At 58.1% G+C, this 21,689-nt stretch overlaps 2 protein-coding genes across 6 annotated transcripts; both read right to left on the bottom strand.

Annotated features, from left to right (window-relative positions):
- Window positions 1-201: 201 nt before the first annotated feature.
- TBX10 (T-box transcription factor 10) lies at window positions 202-4,212 on the bottom strand. 3 transcript variants are annotated; one of them, XM_007518791.3, is made up of 7 exons: window positions 3,028-4,212; window positions 2,852-2,953; window positions 2,578-2,749; window positions 1,764-1,919; window positions 1,493-1,563; window positions 1,297-1,391; window positions 202-622 (listed from the first exon to the last, which is right to left on the bottom strand). In XM_007518791.3, exons 1-7 carry the CDS (start codon window positions 3,156-3,158, stop codon window positions 351-353), a joined length of 999 nt encoding a protein of 332 aa, XP_007518853.1. In that variant the 5' UTR covers window positions 3,159-4,212; the 3' UTR covers window positions 202-350. The 3 variants fall into 3 exon arrangements, with proteins under 3 accessions (XP_007518853.1, XP_060031912.1, XP_060031911.1); XM_060175929.1 differs by having other exon boundaries at window positions 2,578-2,953; window positions 3,028-3,778; window positions 4,155-4,195; XM_060175928.1 differs by having other exon boundaries at window positions 2,578-2,953.
- Window positions 4,213-9,002: 4,790 nt separating this feature from the next.
- Window positions 9,003-14,845, bottom strand: ACY3 (aminoacylase 3). Of its 3 annotated transcripts, none has more exons than XM_007518677.3 (7): window positions 14,698-14,823; window positions 14,081-14,335; window positions 13,608-13,803; window positions 13,411-13,504; window positions 12,968-13,075; window positions 12,766-12,875; window positions 9,003-9,378 (listed from the first exon to the last, which is right to left on the bottom strand). In XM_007518677.3, exons 2-7 carry the CDS (start codon window positions 14,314-14,316, stop codon window positions 9,175-9,177), a joined length of 948 nt encoding a protein of 315 aa, XP_007518739.2. In that variant the 5' UTR covers window positions 14,317-14,335; window positions 14,698-14,823; the 3' UTR covers window positions 9,003-9,174. The 3 variants fall into 3 exon arrangements, with proteins under 3 accessions (XP_007518739.2, XP_016041764.2, XP_060031910.1); XM_016186278.2 differs by having other exon boundaries at window positions 13,426-13,504; XM_060175927.1 differs by lacking the exons at window positions 12,766-12,875; window positions 12,968-13,075 and having other exon boundaries at window positions 13,411-13,538; window positions 14,698-14,845.
- Window positions 14,846-21,689: the final 6,844 nt, after the last annotated feature.

Genomic DNA, 21,689 nt, shown 5'->3' with positions numbered 1-21,689 from the left:
CGTCCCCACCCCCTGCCCCATGGGATGTCTGCACCCCTCCAGCAGGGCCTCGTCCCCACCCCCTGCCCCAGCCGAGGGTCGCGGCGCCCGCAGCCCTGCTCTCCAGGCTCCCCGGCTGACTCTGCACCCAAGGCATCTTCCCACCAAGTCCAGGGAGGACAGACCTGCCGTGACCGCGACCACGACCACCCATCCCATCCGATGGTTTACTGTTGTTTTATTGTTACTGGAGGGAGAGAACAGACGAGCAGGGTTGACACTCTGGGCCCATGGCCTCCCTCTGTCTCTTAGCGGGGGAGGCTCTCCCCAGAGGTGAGGATGGAGGAGGTGGGGACCAGGGGCTCCCACCGTCACTGGTGCTCCTGGCCAGGCCCCAGACCCAGGGCGGTGGGGGGCAGGAGCCCCAGCCCAGCCGAGAGGGACAGGTCCGCCTGGGGCCTGTCAGCCTGGGTACTGGGGAGGGGATACGGTGTCGGTCGGGCCCTGGAGGCTGCAGGGTACAGGCCCTGGTAGGTGAGGGGCCGGTAGGTGGCCGGGGGCAGCAGAGCCTGGGGCGGCGCCAGCAGCTGGTGGTGGAGCCGGGCAGGGGTCCTGGAGGAGGAGGCTGCAGCTTTGTTGGCATCTAAGGGAGGAAATGATCTGAGTGGAGCCTAGACTTCTCAGAAGCAGTGTTCAGCTGGGCCTGTCCCCTGGCTTACTCTGCCCACCCCAGAGGCCATCGTGCCACCTCTGTCCCTTTTCTTTCCTCTACTTGGAAATTCTTTATTTAATATTTATTTATTTCCTTTTGTTGCCCTTGTTGTTTTATTGTTGTAGATATTATTATTGTTGTTATTGATGTCGTCATTGTTGGATAGGACAGAGAGAAATGGAGAGAGGAGGGGAAGACAGAGGGGGGAGAGAAAGACAGACACCAGCAGACCTGCTTCACCGCCAGTGAAGCGACTCCCCTGTAGGTGGGGAGCCGGGGGCTCGAACCGGGATTCTTACGCTGGTCCTTGTGCTTTGCGCCAAGTGCGCTTAACCCGCTGCGCTATTGCAGCTTGGAACTTCTTTCCTGCTTTCTCCTTTGACCCTGAACTTTCCTGATCCTCTAAGGGCCACCTCCTCTAGGAAGCCCCCTGACACTCCCCAACCCTAACCCTGCTCTCAGCACTTCATCCCTGCCTAACTTCTCTGACCTGGGTCTCATGTTGTTTCAGAAACTTCTGTTTTCTTGCTACCTGACCACCAGGCGGGCTCCGTCCCTCCTGTATCTGGGGGGCGGAGGGGGGGGTCAGGTAGGAGGGGGCAAACCTTTCTCCTGCTCCATGGGGCCCTTCAGCAGGCAGGGACTGAAGCTGCTGAGGCTTTGGGCCGGGGTGCCGAGCGGTGTCCGAGGGGACACAGTCCTGAAGATGGGACAGTGGGAGAAGGGACAGGATTAGCTTGGCGGGGGCGACCCTGAGACAGAGGAGCTGGGGTCTTAGTGGGAGCCAGGGCCCGGCGGTACCAGGAGTCCGAGTCGCCGCTCTCCCTGAAGCCCTTGGCAAAAGGGTTGCTGGCAATTTTCAGCTGCGTGATCTGCGGAGGAGAAGTGATGTCAGGGCCGCCTGTCCCCCTCCTACCCCATCTGGAGTCCCTGGGGCTTCACTGCGGGGCCCAGAGGCACTGGGTGGCTGAGAAGGCGGCGCAGAGCGGGCAGATGCCAGGAAGCAGAGTGGGGCCCGGGGCCGGGGGCCTGGGCCAGGGGCTCAGTCTCCCCGCGGGGCCCGGCCACCCACCCGGTGGTTCTGATAGGCCGTCACGGCAGTGAACTGGGTCTCGGCAAAGACGAAAGACTTGAAGTTCTCCTGGGCGTAGCGTTCGCTGTCCCTGCGGGGGTCCACGAAGACCACGTGGAAGCGGGGCTGGTAGCGGTGCATGGAGTTGAGGATGATCTGCGGCGCGGGGGGGGGTCCCGAGGTCAGCTGGAAGCCCTCCCCGCGGGGCCTGGGCCACCTCCCTCCCGGGCAGGCTGAGCCCGGACCCGGAGGCACCGCCCCCTGACGTGGCATCCCCTCCCGAGCAGGCTGGGCCCCGCCCCCGACCTGGGAGCCCCGCCCCCAGATCCCGGGGCCCCGCCCCCTGACGTGGCACCCCCCTCCCGGCAGGCTGGGCCCGGACCCGGAGGTCCCGCCCCCTCACGTGGCACCCCCTCCCGGGCAGGCTGGGCCCCGCCCCCAGACCCCGGGGCCCAGCCCCCTCACGTGGCACCCCCTCCCGGGCAGGCTGGGCCCCGCCCCCAGATCCCGGGGCCCGCCTCCTCACGTGGCACCCCCCTCCCGGGCAGGCTGGGCCCCGCCCCGACCTGGGAGCCCCGCCCCCAGATCCCGGGGCCCCGCCTCCTCACGTGGCACCCCCTCCCGGGCAGGCTGGGCCCCGCCCCCAGATCCCGGGGCCCGCCTCCTCACGTGGCACCCCCCTCCCGGGCAGGCTGGGCCCCGCCCCCGACCTGGGAGCCCCGCCCCCAGATCCCGGGGCCCCGCCTCCTCACGTGGCACCCCCTCCCGGGCAGGCTGGGCCCCGCCCCCAGATCCCGGGGCCCCGCCCCCTCACGTGGCCGTTGTCATCCTGCAGGTTGTTGGTGAGCTTGAGCTTGTCGAAGGACACAATCTGGCGCATCCACTGGGCACCTTTGGCGGGCGAGTCGGGGTGGAAGTGCACGCGGCCCGGCGTGGCGGGGTCCGCCCTGCCCGCCACCAGCCAGGCGGAGCTGTGGAAGGCGTACCTGGGGACGGAGCGGAGCCCGCGGCGCCCGGCTGCACCCTCCCTCCGGCAGCCGCGGGCACAAGCGGGGCCGCCGCAGCCCCAGCCTCCCCCGCCCGCGCACCTGTATCTCTTGTCGTCCAGAGGCACGAAGTCCATGAGCAGCGCGTAGTCAGCCCGCGAGTCCATGCCCAGGATCTTCACCTGGAAGGTGGGGAACATCCGCCTGCGGGGCAGGGGGCTCGGCATCCCGTCCGGCCGCCCCCCCCCCCCGCCCGCCCGCCGCACCCTCGGCGCTACCTGCCCGCCTTGGTGACGATCATCTCGGTGCCCAGCTGGTTGAACTCCTCCCACAGCGCCTTCATCTCCAGCTGCACCGTCACGCTGGACACACAGGGGTTCTTGGGGCCCTGCCCCGCCGCCTCGGCCATGGTGGGGGCGCCCGTGGGTGCCAGCAGCCGGAGGCCCGCGGAGAAAAAAGCTGAGGAGGGAGGAGGGGAGCCTGTTCACTTCACCCAGCCGGCCCCTATCCTGCAGGCTGCACCCGGGAGCCTCGGTCCCCAGGAAACCCTCCCTGACTGCCAGGCCGGAGCCCTCACTCGGTGTCCCCAGCTCAGTGTCCCTCTGCAGGGCTCATCAGCAAGCTCCTGCCCGCCGGTCGGAGGCACAGCCGCTTCGCCCCCTGAGCCTCAGTTTCCAGATCTGCCGTGTGAGGACTCGCAGAAGGCCACACCTGCCGTGCTTGTTCCACTGAGGTCATGCGCTGGACCCGGCAAGACCAGAACCCACCTTTCACCCCTGACGTCGGAGACCGGCTCCCTCCTGCCACCTGACCTCTTTTTCCCGATTGTAATGTCACTTGATGGAGCAGATGCTGGGTTACAGGTCTGGTAGTCTCCCCAAGACAGGCAGTTCCCACAGCTTTCTGCTCAGTGCTCACGCGTGACTCTCCCAGCCTACGTTGTGAGAGGACAGAGCACTACTCAGCTCTGACTCACTCAGTGCCATCCCTTGCTGGAAACTTTGGTCCAGGGCTTCACCACCTTCCACCCTTACGATAAAGAAAAAACAAAAAAGAAAATCAAAGTAAGACCTGGGCTTGTGGTTCACCCATTTGAGCCCAAGGACCTGGGTTCACGCCCCCAGGCCCCACTTGCAGGGGGAAGCTTACGAACCATGAACCAGTGCTGTAGGTCTCTCTCCTTCTCCTCTCTTTCCTCCTCTTCCCTCTCAATTTCCCTCTTCCTTTAGCCACAATAAATAAATATAATAAAAACAATAAAAGAGGGTGGGGTAGATAGCATAATGGTAACGCAAACAGACTCTCATACTTGAGGCTCCACAGTCCCAGCTTCAGTCCCCCACACCACTATAGCCCAGAGCTGAGCAGTGCTTGGAAAAATAAATAAATAAATAAATAAAAGAACCTCCGGTGAGATGATGATGATGGTGATGAAGATAATTAAGACACACATAGCAGTTGATGAAGCTGCTCGATTCACCATCAGTAGATTCGATTTAATATGCTATAATCGACCGGACCTGCCAATATACGCGGATATCTTCGCCCACCCTGTCCAACGCTCGACGTCTCCTCACCCAATCTGGTCCCCTACGCCTACACTGAACTTCTCTGTTCCAGACTCTTGGAAACAGAGCTGGCAGTCAGCTGAGGTAAAGAACAAACACCTCATCACAGACCCCTGCAAGCGTCAACCCGGCTTTGACCTAGCACGTTATGATCGGGCCCTCCTCAATCGCTATCGAACAGGCCATGGCCGGTGCGCCGCTGTGTTCCATCGCTGGGGAGCCAGAGACGACCCGAACTGCCCCCTGCGGCTCCAGACAGACTATGACCCACATAGTCAACGACTGCCACCTCTCCAGATTCAAAGGAGGTCTCGAAACTTGACATCAGGCTCAACCTGACGCTGTTGACTGGCTACGGAAGAAGGGCAAATGCTAGAAGAAGAAAAAGACGCCTCTCACCAGTTGAGCTGATGTTAAGAATAACAGCAGGAGCGGATGGTGGCTCAGCCGGTTGAGCACACACGTGGACATGTGGGAGGCCCTGGGTTCAAGCCCCCTCCCCACGTGTAGGGGAGATGCTTCACGAGCGATGAAGCAGGTTTGCAGGTCTCTCTCTCTCTTTTTCTCTCCTCCTTCCCTCCCCTCTGAATTTCTCTCCTGTTTAATAAAAATAGGAAAAAACAAGAGGGGGAGGATTGGCTGCTGGGAGCAGTGGGTTCACAGTGCTGGCACTGAGCCCCAGTGATAATCCTGGTGGCATTTAAAAAGTAGCACTAATAAGCCTCTGGTGAGATTCAAGGAGGGACACTACCAAGAACAAAGGGAGACGGGAGGCAGCAGGTCTGGCTGGCCGTGGGGGGCCGCTCAGCATCTCACAGGGAGCCAGTGAGGACCCCCGCACCTGCATTGCTCAGTGTGAACACACCCCCGGGGTATGCAGCAGGGGTGACCGCAGAGGGAGACAGGACCTGAGGATCCACCCGCAGGAGGCAGGGGCTGGGGACTGAGTGCCACACCCAGTGCCCTAGGCAGATACAGAGGGAAGTCCTGGGTGACAGCCCTCACAAGTGGTCCCTAAGGGCCCCAGAGAGCTGGTGAAAGGCACTAAGGTGTGCGGGGTGGCGGGGAGTAAGCGTTTAATGCACAAAATGCGGGAAGGGCTGGCCAGCCATGCGGGGGCAGTTCTCACACAGCAGTGGGGAGTGGGCTTACTGCACCACCCCAGGCACTTGCAAATGGCCAGGCAGTCCTGTTTCCAGGGCGAGCATTGAAACACAGCTAGCGTCTCAGCAAAGTAAACACCTGGGGAAATTCTCAGCTGGTGGAGCCCTGAGCTCTGAGCTTGCGGGACTGACCCCAGCACTGGTGCACTACACTGTGAAACTCTGTTTCCTGTCTCCCATATGTGATAAATAAAATTTTTAAAAGAAGGGGGCTGGGCAGCGGGCTAAGCACACATGGTGCGAAGTGCAAGGACCCACTCAAGGATCTCGGGTCGAGCCTCAGGCTCCCCACCTGCAAGGGGGTGGTTTCATAAGCAGGTCTGCAGGTGTCTGTCTTTCTCTTTCCCTCTCTGTCTTCCCCTCCTCTCTCCATTTCTCTCTGTCCTAGCCAACAGCAATAACAATGGGGGGGATGGCCTCCAGGCACTGAGCCCCAGCGATAACCCTGAAGCCAAAAAAAAAAAAGAAGGAAAAGGAGGAAGAGGAGGAGAGAGAGGGAGAAGAAGGCAGCCCGGGAGGTGGCACAGAGGCTGAAGCACCAGATTCTCAAGCACGATCCCCAGCATCCCACGTGCCCGAGTGACACTCTGGTTCTGTCTTTCATAGATAAATAATTTTTCAAAAAAGGAAGAAAAAGAGGGACTGAGTGGTGGTGCGCCCAGTAGAATGTATGTGCTGCAGTGTTCAAGGACTTATGTTCAAGCCCCCAGTCCCCACGTGCAGGGGGAGAACCTCCCAAGTGGTGAAGCAGGGCTGCTGCTGTCTCTCCCTTTCCAGCTCTAGCTTCCCCTTCCTTCTCGATTCCTCTTTGTCTCTAGCCAATAAATAAATTAATATTTTGTTAAAAAATAAATAGTCCATTGTAGCCCTAAATAGTTCACTAGCTTTTCGTAGCCACAGAGGGGGCAAATGGAAGCCTAGGAAGACTCAGTACGTGTACACACACACACACACACACACACACACACACGGCAGAATTTCCATGCTGGAAGAATGGATGGACAGACAGTGGGACAGTGGCAGAAAACTGAGCAGGAGGCAGGGCTAAGGGACTACCAGGTGGGCAGTGATCCCCCCCACCCCCGTCAAGATCCCTGGTCAGAGTGACGGTTGCTCCTTAGTGCAGAGAGTGACAGCTGGGGGCTCTCGAGTGGTGGATGGCTTGTCTAGGGAGGAATGAACCACGTCGAGTCCCCAGAGGTGAGGGTCCCCGACCCGCAGCCCCACCTGCCCTGTCAAGCCAGCTGAGGACCCAACTCACCAACCCCAGGGGCCATTGTACTGAGTCTCCCGGGAGGGTCTTTCATGGGTCTGGGGGCTTCACAAGCTGCCTCTCTGCTCCTACGCCTTCTGTGCACGACCCTCCCTGTCCACCTGGATCTATGCCACACCCCTGACGGTGCCACTGCCCTCAGGCCGGGGGCATTGCTGGCAGGAAGAGGCTTCTCACCCACCTCCCTCCAGATTCCAGGGGTGAGGCCCCAAGGGGGGAGGGCACAGGCCTAGCTCACTCTCGCTGGGTCAGGCTTTCCCCCGTGACATCCCATGGGGGAAGGGGGGCTGCCAGTCAGTCAGCCCTGCCTGGGGACCCACGCCCTCCCCTTTCTCCCAAGTCCTGGGTTCAGGCCCAGGGGGCCTCATCATCCCCATGCCAGTCCCCATGCTCCCTGCCCACCCAGAGCCTGAGCAGCCCCATCTGTGACGCCACCTGCATACCTGTCATGGGGACAGCGGGTGTCCTGTTCCTGCCAAATGTTCCCTGCCCTGGGGACAGGTCGTCAGCTGCCCTGGTTCTGGGTGTCCATTCGACTCTGTCCCCTCTCACCTGCCCTGGATCTGCAGGTGGCCCCCTGGCCCTGAGGCACTAGGGTCCTTTCCCTAAGACCCACCGCTGGACCGGCTGTGGCTCGGGTGTGGTGTGCGGGAGGGAGGTGGCGGGCAGCCTCTGACGCTGCTGAGCTTCCTGGGCCCCTCCCAGCCCGCCCCGCCTGCAGGCCCCCAGCCGGTCCTGATCAATGAGCCCAGGGCCGGGCCTGGCTGGCTGCAGGGGCTGGGGCCCTCGTCACATCACTGAGGGCTGAGTGGCAGAGGTGGCGGCCTCTCACCAGGACCCAGACCCATGCCCTGAGGCCAGGCAGGCAAGATGACTGGTGTGGAAGCTTCTAGAAGCTTGAGGACACACAGGGGGTGACAGACAGCAGCCTGTCCAGCCAACGCAGGGAGCAGAGTCATTCTGACAGCTTGACCCAGGGCTGGCAGATCTCTGCCTCAGTTTCCCCAGCTGAGCTAAGTGAGTGATCCCCTCTGGTTAGAACTGACTATTCCCCATGGGCAGAAGGGTGGCCTCTGGGGAAGGTGTCTGTCCTCTCCAGGGACACAGAGATCGCTGGCCAGGAAGGCCTGGGGGTCCCCCAAACCTGCTTGTCCTCTGTGGACACCTAGAAGGCCATGCAGCTGGACCCCATATTAGCCCTTATGAGAAGGGGCGCCCCCAGCCAGGCCCCGGGTCAGAGTCCTAGGAGAGGCTCCTCAGCTTGGGTCCCCAAGACCTCTAGACCTCCACACCTCCTTCCATGGGCACTGGGGTGGCAGTCCTGTAGCTGGGGGGGTATTGCTGGGCTCAGGGGCATCACTCTGGGGTCTGTCCCCAGGGACCACCTGCCCCCCCCACAGTGTGAGATGAGGAGGAGGGACGGGGAAAGGGTGGGGGCTGGGCCCCCTCAGTGTGTGTGTGTGTGTGTGTGTGTGTGTGGTGCCACATGTCCCCCCGCAGGGACATACCCACCCCTCCTTGCACCCCCTCCCCAGCGCCAGCCCTGCCTGCCTGGGGCGCCACCTGGCCCCCTGCCCCCTCATCTATCTTTCCTGCCAGCTGGTCCCCGGTGCCCCCATGTCCTTCACACCTCTTCATCTGAGCGCTCAATAGCAGGAGCGGTGGCAGCCAGGGCCGAGGGGAGATGGATGGGCCAGGGCGGGGGGGGGGGGGCAGGGGGGGCTGGGCTGCCAGCCAGGCTCCTTCTGGAAAGTTCTGGGCTCTGCCTCGCCCTCCCAGTGGCCCTGCAGAGACAGCCAGTGTTGGGACAGACTGGGGACCAAGGGGCCTCAGCTACAGACCCCCAGCCCCTTCCCCTCTACACCAGAGAGGGGTGGGGGGCAGGAGGACTTGTGGGTCGTGCCTGTGGTGGCCCCAGCCCCAACCTGGAAGCCCTGCCGAGCCACACCCCTCCCCAGCCCCATGCCCTCCGCACGCCTGCTGAGGCACCTGAGGACAGCCACGCGCCAAGACCCGGGACACGCCTGTGTGTGCGTGCAGACTCTCCGTGTACACACAAAGAGCGCGCTGGCCCACACGTGCACACACAGGCACTAGCCCCTGCTGTCAGCCGCAGGAGCGCCAGGGCTGGGGGCTGGGGTCTCCTGCTGTTCAGCCTCTTCTAGAAGCCCCTCCGCTGTCCCCAGGAGACTCTTCCTCTTCCTCCCCCCCTCCCCCCCGTCACTCCCACACACAGCACCAGTGGTTGATCCAGGGTACAGACAGTTACCTTTATCCTGCGGTCACAGGAAAACCACGTGGGGCACAGAGCACGGACCCAGGGCCCCGGGCATCTTCTACTTTATAGCCAGGGTGACTGGCATGGGTGGGGGAGAGCAGGGGTACAGCAGGGGGCAGAGGCTGGGGACCCTCGGGCTGAGGTCAGGGGGCGGGGGCCGGCGCGGGCAGGGCAGGCACGGGGAACCGGAGCTTCTCGGCGGAGATGAAGGCGATGCCCTTCTCATAGTAGGCGGCCTCGTTGATGAACACGGGGTACACAGTTCCCGGCCCCCGGTACAGCACGTCCTCGCCGCTGAACATCTGGAAGATGGGCTCTCCTGGCCGCAGGGCCTCGAAGTCTCGGTCCTGGGAGGGGAGCCGGGGGCCAGTGTCACCGGGGTAATGTCTGTCCCTGCCCCCATGGGGAGACCATCCCAAAGGTATGCCAACCAGCTCTGGGTCTGCCAGGCTGGAGACCCTGGTGGATTTAGAAAGATATCAGTCCGAGGCTGGGTGGTGGCAGGCCTGGTTGAGTGCACACATTACAGTGCACAAGGACAGGGGTTCAAGCCCCTGGTCCCCACCTGCAGACAGAAAGCTTCACTGTAAACCATTAATCTCCCCAATAAAAAAAAATACAAAATTTTAATTAATTAGTTTAAAAAAACCAAATATGTCTGTCCTTGTGGAAGTGTTGCCTAGTGGTTAGGGTGCAGAGAGTGAAGCCTGCCTTTAATCCCGTTCGTTGTGTGACCCTGAGCCAGCTACTTGACCTCTCTGTCCCATGGCTTCCTCCTCTGGAAAAGGGCCTTTTATTAATTAATTAATTAATATTTTTTATTGGCTAGAGAAAGCCAGAAATTAGGAGGGAAGGGGGATAGAGAGAGGGAGAGAGACAGAGAGACCCCTGCAGCCCTGCTTCACCACTTGCAAAGCTTTCCGAAAAGGGGCTTTTAATATCAGTAGCTCCACTTATCAGCTAAAGTCTAAATTAAGCAGTTAAGGAGGCTGGAGGTGGCACACCTGGTCTGACGCGCACATTACTACACACAACGACCTGGGCTGGAGCCCACTCTCCCCCCTGCTTGCAGGGGTGCGGCTTCAGGAGCTGTGAAGCACTTCTGCAGGTGTCTCTCTATCTTCCCCCTCTCTTTTTTTAAAGTAATTTTAAAAAATATTTATTTATTCCCTTTTGTTGCCCTTGTTGTTTTATTGTTGTTGTAGTTATTATTGTGGTTATTGACATTGTTGTTGCTGGATAGGACAGAGAGAAATAGAGAGAGGAGGGTAAGACAGAGAGGGGGAGAGAAAGATAAACAGCGTGGTCTGAAAGGTGGTGCAGTAGATAAAGCATTGGATTCTCAACCATTAGGCCCCAAGTTCAATCCCCGGCAGCACATGTACCAGAGTGATGTCTGGCTCTTTCTCTCTCTCCTCCTATCATTTTCATGAATAAATAAATAATTGTTTAAAAAGAAAGATAAACACCTGCAGACCTGCTTCACCACCTGTGAAGCGACTCCCCTGTAGGTGGGGAGCTGGGGGCTCGAACCGGGATCCTTTTTTTTTAAATATTTATTTTATTCATTCCCTTTTGTTGCCCTTGTTGTTTTATTGTTGTAGTTATTATTGTTGTTGTCGTTGTTGGATAGGACAGAGAGAAATGGAGAGAGGAGGGGAAGACAGAGAGGGGGAGAGAAAGATAGACACCTGCAGACCTGCTTCACCGCCTGTGAAGCGACTCCCCTGCAGGCGGGGAGCTGGGGTTCGAACTGGGATCCTTATGCCGGTCCTTGTGCTTTGCGCCACCTGCGCTTAACCCGCTGCGCTACAGCCCGACTCCCTCGAACCCAGATCCTTACGCAGGTCTTTGCGTTTTGCGCCAAGTGCGCTCAATCCACTGCACCACCACCCAACTCACCCCCCCCTTTTGAGGTTTCTTTTAAAAAATAATTTTATTGATTTATTATTGGATAGAGACAGAGAAAATTTGAGAGGGGAGAGGGAGAGGGAGAGAAAGAGGGGCCGACTGGAGGCACGGCTGGTTAAGAGCTTACAGTACCAAGCACAAGGGCCCATGCAATGGATCTGGGTTTGAGGCCCGCAGCTCCCCACCTGCAGGGGCAACACTTCAGTCAGGAAGCACATCTGCCAGGTGTCTGTCTTTCCTTCCCTCTCTTTCTCTCCCCCTGCTCTCTCAATTTCTCTCTGCCCTAGCCAATAAAAATGGAAAAAAATGACCGCCAGGAGCAGTGGATTTATAGTGCTGGCGCCGAACCCCAGCAATAAGCCTGGAGGCGAGAGAGAGAGAGAGAGAGAGAGGAAGAGACACAGAGCACTGCTTCACCACTCATGAGGCTTTTCCTGGGCATTGTTTTTTTAATATTTATTTATTTATTCCCTTTTTGTTGCCCTTGTTGTTTTATTGTTGTTGTTATTGATGTCGTCATTGCTGGATAGGACAGAGAGACATGGAGAGAGGAGGGGAAGACAGAGGGGGGGAGAGAAAGACAGACACCTGCAGACCAGCTTCACCACCTGTGAAGCGACTCCCCTGCAGGTGGGGAGCCGGGGGCTCGAACTGGGATTCTTAAGACGGTGCTTGTGCTTTGCGCCAGCTGCGCTTAACCCGCTGCGCTACCGCCCGACTCCTTTCCTTGTGCATTGTAATGTGTGTTTGCAACCCGGTACGCTACGGCCCTGTCTCCCTCTCTATCTCCCTTTCCCCTCTCAATTTCTCTCTGTCCTATCAAACCAGGGAGAGAGAGAGAGGCAGAGGGGGAGAGGGAGAGAGAGGGGGGGAGAGAGGGAGAAAAGACAAGCGGCTGCTGGGAGGAGTGGATTTGAGCTTGAATGATAACCCTGGTGGAAGAAAGAATTCGTGAACTACCAAATCCTGGGGCCAGGCGGTGGTGCACCCGGTTAAGTGCACACAGTGCCACACACAAGGATAAATACAAGGACCCGGGTTTGAGCCCCGCTCCCCACCTGTCAGGGTCCACTTCAGGAGCACGGAGCAGATCTGCAGGTCTGTACGTGTCTCTCCCTCTATCTCCCCCCTCCCTCTCAATTTATGTCTGTCCTAGCGAGTGAAAAGAAGGGGGGGAAAGGCCACCAGAAGCGGTAGATTCCTAGTGCCGGCACCCAGCCCCAGCAACTAGAAGAAACAAACAAACAAAAACACGAAATACCAACTTCTTCTCTGTGTTTCTGTCCTCTGTGCCCCACCCCGCCCCGCGTGTGTCGCTCGGGGTCACTGCCATCATGGGTAGCAGCCCCCCACGGGGGCACCATGTGCCCTGGTGGGATGGACAGGAGGGCGGGTGGTCGTGGAGACAGAGCCCCTGGGGCTTGGCAGCGGGTTCCACCGGCAGGAAGGACCCTGCTGCTCGCCGGGCTGGGTGGCAGAGCCTTTCGGAGGGTGGGCGAGGTGCAGGAGGGCAGACGCCCCCGATCCCTCTCCCTAGTGGGAGGGGTGACTATGGGTTCCACCTGGGCGACACCCCTGCAGCCTGCACCGGCCCAGCAGCGCCCCCGTGTGGCAGCAAACAGGGCAGCTGTAGCTGGGCGCCCGAGACACCCCCACCCACCCCCCTCCCCCGCCCAGGTGCGGAGTTTGCAAGCCGCGTCCTCGTGCTGCTCCTCCGGGCTCTGAGCTGCGGTGGTCTCTCCCTCTGGGCCTCAGTGTCACCCGGTCCCCACGTCCGGGCCTCGGCAGGCGGCCCCGCTGCGCACAGGCTCAGGCTCACGCACCTGCAACCGGGGGTGCACGGCGCCCGCCAGCTCCCCCGCCTCGGTGCGCGGGAAGTCCACGTGGTCCAGGGCTCTGTAGGCTTCCATCTCAAAGGCGGGGAAGGTCGTGCCTGTGCGGGAGGCTGCGGGTAAGCAAGCGGTGTGTGTGGGGGGACTCCTGGGACCCCCGGTTTCCCAGGAGAAGGCGGGGGAGGCATCTCACCCTTATTGAAGAGCTCGATGAAGTCCAGCGTTTGGGCCACCAGGGTCCTCATCTGGGTGAAGAGGTCGGCCCGCAGCACACCCTGTGGCTGGGGACCCAGCTCCAAGCCTGCGGACACGGACCGGTGGGGTCAAGCCGGAGACCCCAAGAGGGGCGGGCCCCGGCCACTAAGCCACACAGTGCCCGCCCACCGCTCGGGCCCGCCCACTACAGGACCCAATCGCTATAGGAGCCGTGACCACGCCCTGTGATGCCCCGCCCACAGAAGGACCCACCCCAAAGCCACGGGCCCCGCCCACCACGTGGCCCCGCCACCATTTGGTCCAATCGCCACCGCCATTAATGGCCACACCCACCCCACTCCGCCCACAACGCTCCGCCTCTGCAGGCCCCAGTCGTTGGCCCCGCCTCCCGAACCACGCCCACCGCGAAGCCCCGCCCACCCATCCCGTTCCTGCCCAGCGAGTCCACGCTGTAGCTCTCCTCCTCCGGCTTCTGGTACAGGTAGACGTGGCTGAGGGTCTCCGGGTTCTGCAACTGCGGGCGCAAGGGGGTGCGTCAGGGCCCAGGCCTGCTCGGGAGAGGAAACTGAGGCTGGGGTGGAGGTGCGGGCTTGGAGGGGCCTGGGGCCCAGGGGCACCTGGAGGTAGCGGCACAGGTGCATGGTGAAGACGTTGTCGGCATTGTTGCAGATGAAGCAGGCGCCCATGTTGGCCGTGGTGTTGTGCAGATCCAGCACGAAGTCGAAGGCCTGGCTCGAGGCCTTGGGTCCCAGCAGCTGGTTCAGCTCTCGGGCCCTGGTAACCTCATAGGGGTCGTCCGGCTGGGGCCTGGCCCTGCAGAGGCAGGTGTGGGGGGAGGCAGCATCCCGCAGTGACAGCCAGAGACCTTCATGAGCTGCACCCCCCCATCCCTGCACTCTCTGGCTCCCCACTGGCCCCAAGGGAGGCCCTGACCCAGCCTACAGTCTGGAAGGACTTCCGGGAGGAGGTGGCATCAGACTGGATTACTCTAAAGTGGAAGGGGAGGAGGCAGCACAGAAAGCCCAGGCAGAGGCGGGGCACACCCGTGGGTGCCTGGCGGGCCAGCCCGTGGGCAGGGTTGGCCACTCACGTGAGGAAGGTGCTGATGAAGGCGCGGTTGAGGTCGAGGTCCACGTAGCGGCGGCAGGCGGCAGCAGCCCGGGGGTTGGCCAGCACGGGCAGCGCGGAGAAGCTGGGTCTCTGCAGCTCCTCGGGGGCTCGCCGCCAGTGCTGCACCAGCGACACGCCCGACATCTCGTTGCCGTGGGTGCTGCCAGTCACGGCCACGCGGCGCAGGGGACCCCGGGGCACCGGCCGCGAGTACATCCCGGCCACTAGCTCGGGGCTGGGGCAGAGGGGACCCCGGGAAACCGAGTCAGCGGGCGCTGTCCTGGCCCTACCTGCACCCCCGGCCCCACGAGCCACCCCAGTAGCAGCTCCGAGACCCCACTGCCTGGGAGAGGCTGGTCCTGGGGAGCCAAGCTCTAGAACTTGCCTGGGGAGCCAAGCTCTAGAACTCTCCCGTCTGTTGGCCTGTTTATGTGTGATGCCCCCTCCCAGCCTCCCCTTCAGAGGGCTTCTCCTTCTCCAGAGAAGAGGGACAGGGGGGGCTGGGTCTGCCTGGAGGTGCAGTTTCCCAGCACCAGGTTTGGGCCTGTGTGGGCCCTGGCCACTCCTGCACGGGGGGCCCTGGGAGGAGCTGGCTACCTGCCTGCAGGTGGTGATGCCGGGATCGGGGCCTCCACAGCGCCACGGCCTCCCCGCTGACCGACTGGCCGCGGGTATTTCTGGGCTGGAGGAGCACAGCCGGAAGTGTCTGTGCCCAGCGGGCGGGGCCAGGAACCCAGCCAAAGGTCCCCCCCCAGCCCCGCCCACCTGTCCTGACCTGCTGAGGTCCCCTGGGACCAGCTCTGCAGCCAGCCTCCTCCACAGGAAGAAGCAGAGGGAAGGAGGTGGGGGGAGAAAAAGACAGGGTGGAGAAGGGAGGAGGGAAGAAGGAGAGAGGATAGAAACAGGAGGCAGGAGAGGAGCGTGGCCTTGGGGGGATGTGGTCGGACCCTGGCCGAGGCCAAGTCCCCTGCAGGGCCCTGGAGGGCTGCCAGGAGGGTTGGTCACTGCACCTGCCACCAGCTGAGCCACAGGCCACTGCCAGGTCACGGCCGGTTGGTGGGTCACTAATTGAGATCAGGTGAGAAGTGCCCGTGCCCCTCTCCTCAGAACCATGGGGCTGTTTATTTGATTTTGTTTTGTCAGAGTGTGAAAGTAGAGGTGGGGGGAGAAAGTGGGGGAGAGAGATAAAGAGGAAGAGGAGGAGAAATGCCACTGGTCCTGAAGCTCCCCCTTAGAGTGGGGGTCCTGTGTGGTGACCAGGGACTCAAACCCAGGTCCCTGTGCCTGGCAAAGTCTCTGCATACAGGGTGAGCCATCTCCAGCCTCCTCCCAACCTCTGCTTTTAAGAATTATTTTAAAGATTTTATATCATCATTATTATTATTATTATCATCATCATCATTATTATTACCTCCAGGGTTATTGCAGGGGCTCAGTGCCTGCACCATGAATCCACTGCTCCTGGAGGCCACCCTTTTCCCCCTTTGTTGCCACTGTTGTTGTAGCCTTGTCATGGTTATTATTGTTGTTGTTGATGTCTTTCATTGTTGGATAGGACAGAGAGAAATGGAGAGAGGAGGGGAAGACAGAGAGGGGGAGAGAAAGACAGACACCTGCAGACCTGCTTCACTGCCTGTGAAGCGACTCCCCTGCAGGTGGGGAGCCGGGGGCTTGAACCAGGTTCATTACCGGGGTCCTTGTGCTTTGTGTCAAGTGTGCTTAACCTGCTGCGGTACCGCCCAATCCCCTTTATTTTTTATTTTATTTTATTTTTGCCTCCAGGGTTATCACTGGGGCTTGGTGCCTACTCTACGAATCCACTGCTCCTGGAGGCTATTATTTCCCCTTTTGCTGCCCTTCTTGTTTTATCATTGTTGTTATTATTATTGTTGTCATTGTTGTTGGATAGAACAGAGAGAAATGGAGAGATGAGGGGAAGACAGAGAGGGGCAGAGAAAGACAGACACCTGCAGACCTGCTTCACCACTTGCGAAGCAACCCCCCTGCAGAGGAGAGCCTGGGGCTCGAACCGGGATCCTTGTGGTGGTCCTTGAGCTTCGCACCATGTGCACTTAACCCTCTGCGCTACCGCCTGACCCCCAAAGATTTTATTTATTTATTTTACTTTAGGATAGAGAGAAATTGAGAGAGAAGAGGAAGATAGAGGGAGAGAAAAGGAGAGACACCTGCAGACCTGCTTCACCGCCTGCAGGTGGGGAGGGGGCTTGAACCAAGGTCCTTGTGCTGTCTGCCAGCGACACCACCGCCTGGCCCCTATTTTAACATTGTGTTTGGTTTGTTTTTATTCACTTGTGAGATGGGGAGGGAGAAGCATAGTGTCATGACAGGGATGGACCTCAGGATGTGAGAGTTCAACAATTCACCTTCTTTTTAGAATTTACTTATTTGTTCATGAGAAAGATAGGAGAGAGAGAAAGAACCAGACATCGCTCTGGTACATGTGCTGCTGGAGATTGAACTCAGGACCTCATGCTTGAGAGTCCAAAGCTTTTTCTCTGTGCCACCTCTCAGACCACCAAAGATTCATCTTTTTTAAACAATTTTTTTCCGAAATATTGATTTATTCCCTTTTGTTGCCCTTGTTGTTTTATTGTTGTAGTTATTGCTGTCGATGTCATTGTTGGATAAGACAGAGAGAAATGGAGAGAAGAGGGGAAGACAGAGAAAGGGAGAGAAAGACAGACACCTGCAGACCTGCTTCACCACCTGGGTTAAGCACACGTGGTGCAAAGTGCAAGGATCCCGGTTCGAGCCCCCAGCTCCCCACCTGCAAGGGAGTCGCTTCACAGGCGGTGAAGCCGGTCTGCAGGTGTCTGTCTTTCTCTCCCCTTCTGTCTTCCCCTCCTCTCTCCATTTCTCTCTGTCCTATCCAACAACAATGACATCAATAATAACAATAATAACTACAACAATAAAACAAGGGCAACAAAAGGGAATAAATAAATTTTTTTTAAAGAAAAAGAAGAAAGAGGAGGTGGAAGAAAGGTGGGTGGTGGTGTACCTGGTTGAGCACACACATTACCATGAATAGAGACCCAGGTGCAAGCCCCCGTTCCCACCTGTAGGGAAGCTTCATGAGTGGTAAAGCAGGCCTGCAAATGACTCTTTCTCCCTCTCTATCTTCCCTTTCCTCTTGATTTCTGTCTCTATTCAATCAATCAGCCAATCAGTCAATCAATTATTTAAGGAGGAGGATTATTTACTTATTCATCAAGAGAGAGTCAGGGGAGTTGGGTGGTAGCGCAGCGGGTTAAGCTCACGGACCAGCATAAGGTTCCCGGTTCGAGCCCCCGGTTCCCCACCTGCAGGGGAGTCGCTTCACAGGCAGTGAAGCAGGTCTGCAGGTGTCTGTCTTTCTCACCCCGTCTTCCCCTCCTCTCTCCATTTCTCTCTGTCCTATCTAACAATGACGACAACAAATAATAATTACAACAACAGTAAAAACAACAAGGGCAAAAGAAAAAATGAATAAAATTAAATTCAGAAGAGAGAGAGAGAACCAGACCATCACTGTGAGGTATGTTGGGAACCAGCTTCAGAACCTCGTTGCCTGACAGCCCCCTGCCCTGCTGCTCTGTGGGTGTGAGGGGCAAAGTCCCCTGCACAGTCATGGGCCTGTCCTTCCCCCAGGTCCAGAGGTCACCAGGGAGGGAGGGAGGGAGGGAGAGTCGGTAGTCAAGTGTCCATTGGCCACTCTGGATTCAGGCCTGTGCTGGCCTTCTGGCACCTGGCTTGAGGCTCAGGGCTTGAGCCCACCCAGCTCCTCCAGCCCCACATCAGGGACCCCAGGACAGACCCCCAGGCCCAGCCTCTGCAGCTGCTCAGCTCTGGGAAGCCCCCCATGGGGCCTGGCCCTGACCTGGGCTCCAGGAGGCTGGGTGTCCCGTGGTGGGCAACGGTGAGGTCCGGGGTGAGGTAGCCTCCTCTCCCTCCCAGCCTGGTGTCCCCGGGGGCTCGGGTAGGGTGGTCCCTAAGGCCCACCCGGCTGCTGACTCAGTGTTGGGTCCCTGGGCGGGCTTTTTTTTTTTAGCAGAACTGCTATTTTGGGGACCCAGTCATGCTGGGAGCCAGTACCCTTTCCACCAGGAGGTGCCAACTCCGCCCGCTTCGGGGAGGATGGTTTCACTTCCTGCTGCCGGGGTCCAGCTTCCCCATTTAAAGGCGAGTGTGCGGAGTCGAGGTGGGGAGCCAGGGTTAGGTCCCCAGTCCTGGCGTGACGAGGTCATGTGATCCATCCACGTAGTTGGGCTGATCTGAGCCCCAGGAAGCAGAGGGGCCCCCAGCTCCAGCAGCCTGACACCCTCTGTGACTCAGGGTCAGTCAGAGCCATGTCTGGGCCTCAGTGTGAAGGAGAATGCACCGTCTGAGATGGAGGGTGGGCATGGCGGACTCTGGCGTCATCCAGGGCAGTGTTGGCCTGCATATGGATGCGCCCAGCTTCTTCACGCAGCTGGGAAAACGGGGTCAGAGCCGCCTGGCTGTAAGGCTTTGTCCACGAGAGCCATGGGACTGGAGAGCCAGGACTGTCCAGGGACTGCAGAGCCCCTCCCTGACTGTTCAGCCACCCAGCCAGAGATGCGATCTATCCGTCTACCCTCTATCCACGCACCCACCCCAGCCACCCCTACGTGTCTCCTACCTACTCCATTGCATTCCCTTTAAGCACCATTGGTTCTCTTGAACAAACCATGGTTCTATTTGCTGATCTAAGTTGTTTGAGAATTCCTTTGATGTGCCTTGTAACTGACGAATAAGAGACAAGAGGCCGGCGACCTTTGATGCACAGCTTGCTGCCTCCTTTTTTTAATTTTTTATTTTTTAAATATTTATTTATTTATCCCCTTTTGTTGCCCTTGTTGTTTTCTTGTTGTAGTTATTGTTGTCGTCGTCGTTGTTGGAGAGGACAGAGAGAAATGGAGAGAGGAGGGGAAGACAGAGAGGGGGAGAGAAAGACAGACACCTGCAGACCTGCTTCACCGCCTGTGAAGCGACTCCCCTGCAGGTGGGGAGCCGGGGGCTCGAACCGGGATCCTTAAATGGGTCCTTGCGCTTTGCGCCACCTGCGCTTAACCCGCTGCGCCACCGCCCGCCTCCCAGCTTGCTGCCTCCTTAATGGGTGGTGAGTGAGTCAGCCAGGCCTGGCCCCAAGTTCCAGACATGAGTGTTTGAGTAGTGATTGGTTTAAAAATGGATACTGACCAAGGGGGCTCACTGGAGCAGACTCATACCCATCCACCCATCTCCATCCTCCATCCCTCCATCCACTCACTACCCATCCACACATCCACCCATCCATCCCCCAAGGAGTCCCTATGAATGGGTGTGGGGGAGAGGGGGGTGAGCAGCCCCACACCCATGATAGAGGGCCTTAGAGAGCAAAGACACCCACAAGGGTGCCTGAGGCCAGGGCCCACCTTAAAGGCTGAGATGCCCCTTGGGTAACCTGGGAGCAGATGCACTGGTTCTCTCTCCTCTCTATAACCAATAAATACCTATTTATTTTACCTTTATTTATTTACTGGTTAGAGACTGTCAGAAACTGAGAGGGGAGGGGGAGATAGAGAGGAAGAGAAACAGAGAGACACCTGCAACCCTGCTTCACCATTCGCAAAGCTTTCCCCCTGAAGGTAGAGGCCGGGGGCTTGAAACCAGGTCTTTGAGCACTGTAACACGTTTTCTCAACCAGGTGCATCACCACCCGGCCCATAAATAATTAATTTGGTAAAATAAATCGTATTTATTTATTTATTCCCTTTTGTTGCCCTTGTTGTTTTATTGTTGTAGTTAGTAATATCGTCATTGTTGGATAGGACAGAGAGAAATGGAGAGAGATGGGGAAGACAGAGAGGAGAGAAAGACAGACACCTGCAGACCTGCTTCACCTCTTGTGAAGCAACCCCCCTGCAGGTGGGGAGCCGGGGGCTCGAACTGGGATCCTTATGCCGGTCCTTGTGCTTTTCACCACCTGCGCTTAACCCGCTGCACTACTCCCAATAAATTTTTTTTTTTTTTTAAGATGTGAGGTCCTGAGCTTGATTCCTGTGCCAGCATGGTACTCTGGTTCTTGCTTTCATTAATAAACAACTAAATGTGTAAAAAAGAAAAGAAGGGGGAGTTGGGCGGTAGCGCAGCAGGTTAAGCACACATAACACAAAGCGCAGGGACGGGCGTAAGGATCCCGGTTCGAGCCCCCGGCTCCCCACCTGCGGGGGAGTCACTTCACAGGCGGTGAAGCAGGTCTGCAGGTGTCTGTCTTTCTCTCCCCCTCTCTGTCTTCCCCTCCTCTCTCCATTTCTCTCTGTCCTATCCAACAATGAATGACATCAACAACAACAATAATAACCACAAAAGGCTACAACAACAAGGGCAGCAAAAGGGAAAAAAAAAAAAAAGAAGAAGAATGGCCTCCAGGAGCAGTGGATTCATGGTACAGGCACCGAGCCCCAGCAATAACCCTGGAGGCAAAAAAAAATAAAAGAAAGAAAGAAAGAAAAGAAAAGAGAAGAAAAGAAAAGAAAAAGGCATAGTGCTGCCCTGGTGTAGGGGCTCTGCCATGGGCTCTGAGGCAGGAGGGCTTCAGGTTCAAACCCCATTCTTACCAGAAGCCAGTGGTTCACCCCTCTAGGGGAAAAAAAGACTTTGGGGCAGGGTGGTGGTGCACCTGGTTGAGCGCACATGCTACAATGCGCAAGGACCCAGGTTTGAGCCCCTGGTCCCCACCCGCAGGGGGAAGGCTTTGGGAGTGGTGAAGCAGGGCTGCGGGTGTCTCTCCTTCTCCCTCTCTACCTCTCCCATCCTCTTGATTCCTGGCTGTCTCCATCCAATAAATAAAGATAATTTAAATAATATTTTTATATTTATTTATTCATTTTCCATTTTTGTTGTCCTTGCTTTCATTGTTGTAGTTATTGTTGTTATTGACGTTGTCGTTGTCAGATAGAACAGAGAGAAATGGAGAGAGAAGGGGAAGACAGAGGGGGGGAGAGAAAGACAGACACCTGCAGACCTGCTTCACCGCCTGGGAAGCGACCTCCCCGCAGGTGGGGAGCCGGGGGCTCAAACCGGGATCCTGACACCGCTCCTTGCGCTTTGCACCACCTGTGCTTAACCCACTGAGCTACGCCCAACTCCCATAAAGATAATTTTAAAAATTTAAAAAATAATAAAAGAAAAGGCACTAGCTTGGTGGCCTCACTACAGAGACACTGTGTTATGAATATTTGTGTTTGCTTGCTCTGTGCTGTTGGATTTCTGGAGCAAACACACACACACACACACACACACACACACACACACACACACACACACACACACACACGTGAACTCTGCCCTCAGCAGACCCTTCTCAGCTCACGTCCTCAGTCTGACCCTTAAACATTAAACACCCTCAAGCTAAAGCTGTTCTGTTTTCTCAGCTGTAACAGCTGAACACTTACTGGTTCCAGGAAAGACACCCAGGACCAAGCTTGGGTCCAAGGGCAGAACCCTGGGCTGGCAGGACCTGCCTAGGACACAAGGGGGCTCCCGCCGCCCCCAGACCATGGGCTCACACCCCGATGGGGGAGGTT

This window comes from Erinaceus europaeus, chromosome 17, assembly GCF_950295315.1.
Source record: "Erinaceus europaeus chromosome 17, mEriEur2.1, whole genome shotgun sequence".
NCBI lineage: Eukaryota > Metazoa > Chordata > Mammalia > Eulipotyphla > Erinaceidae > Erinaceus > Erinaceus europaeus.
Note: the sequence above shows the minus strand (reverse complement) of the source record. Positions and strands in the feature narration are given on the sequence as shown.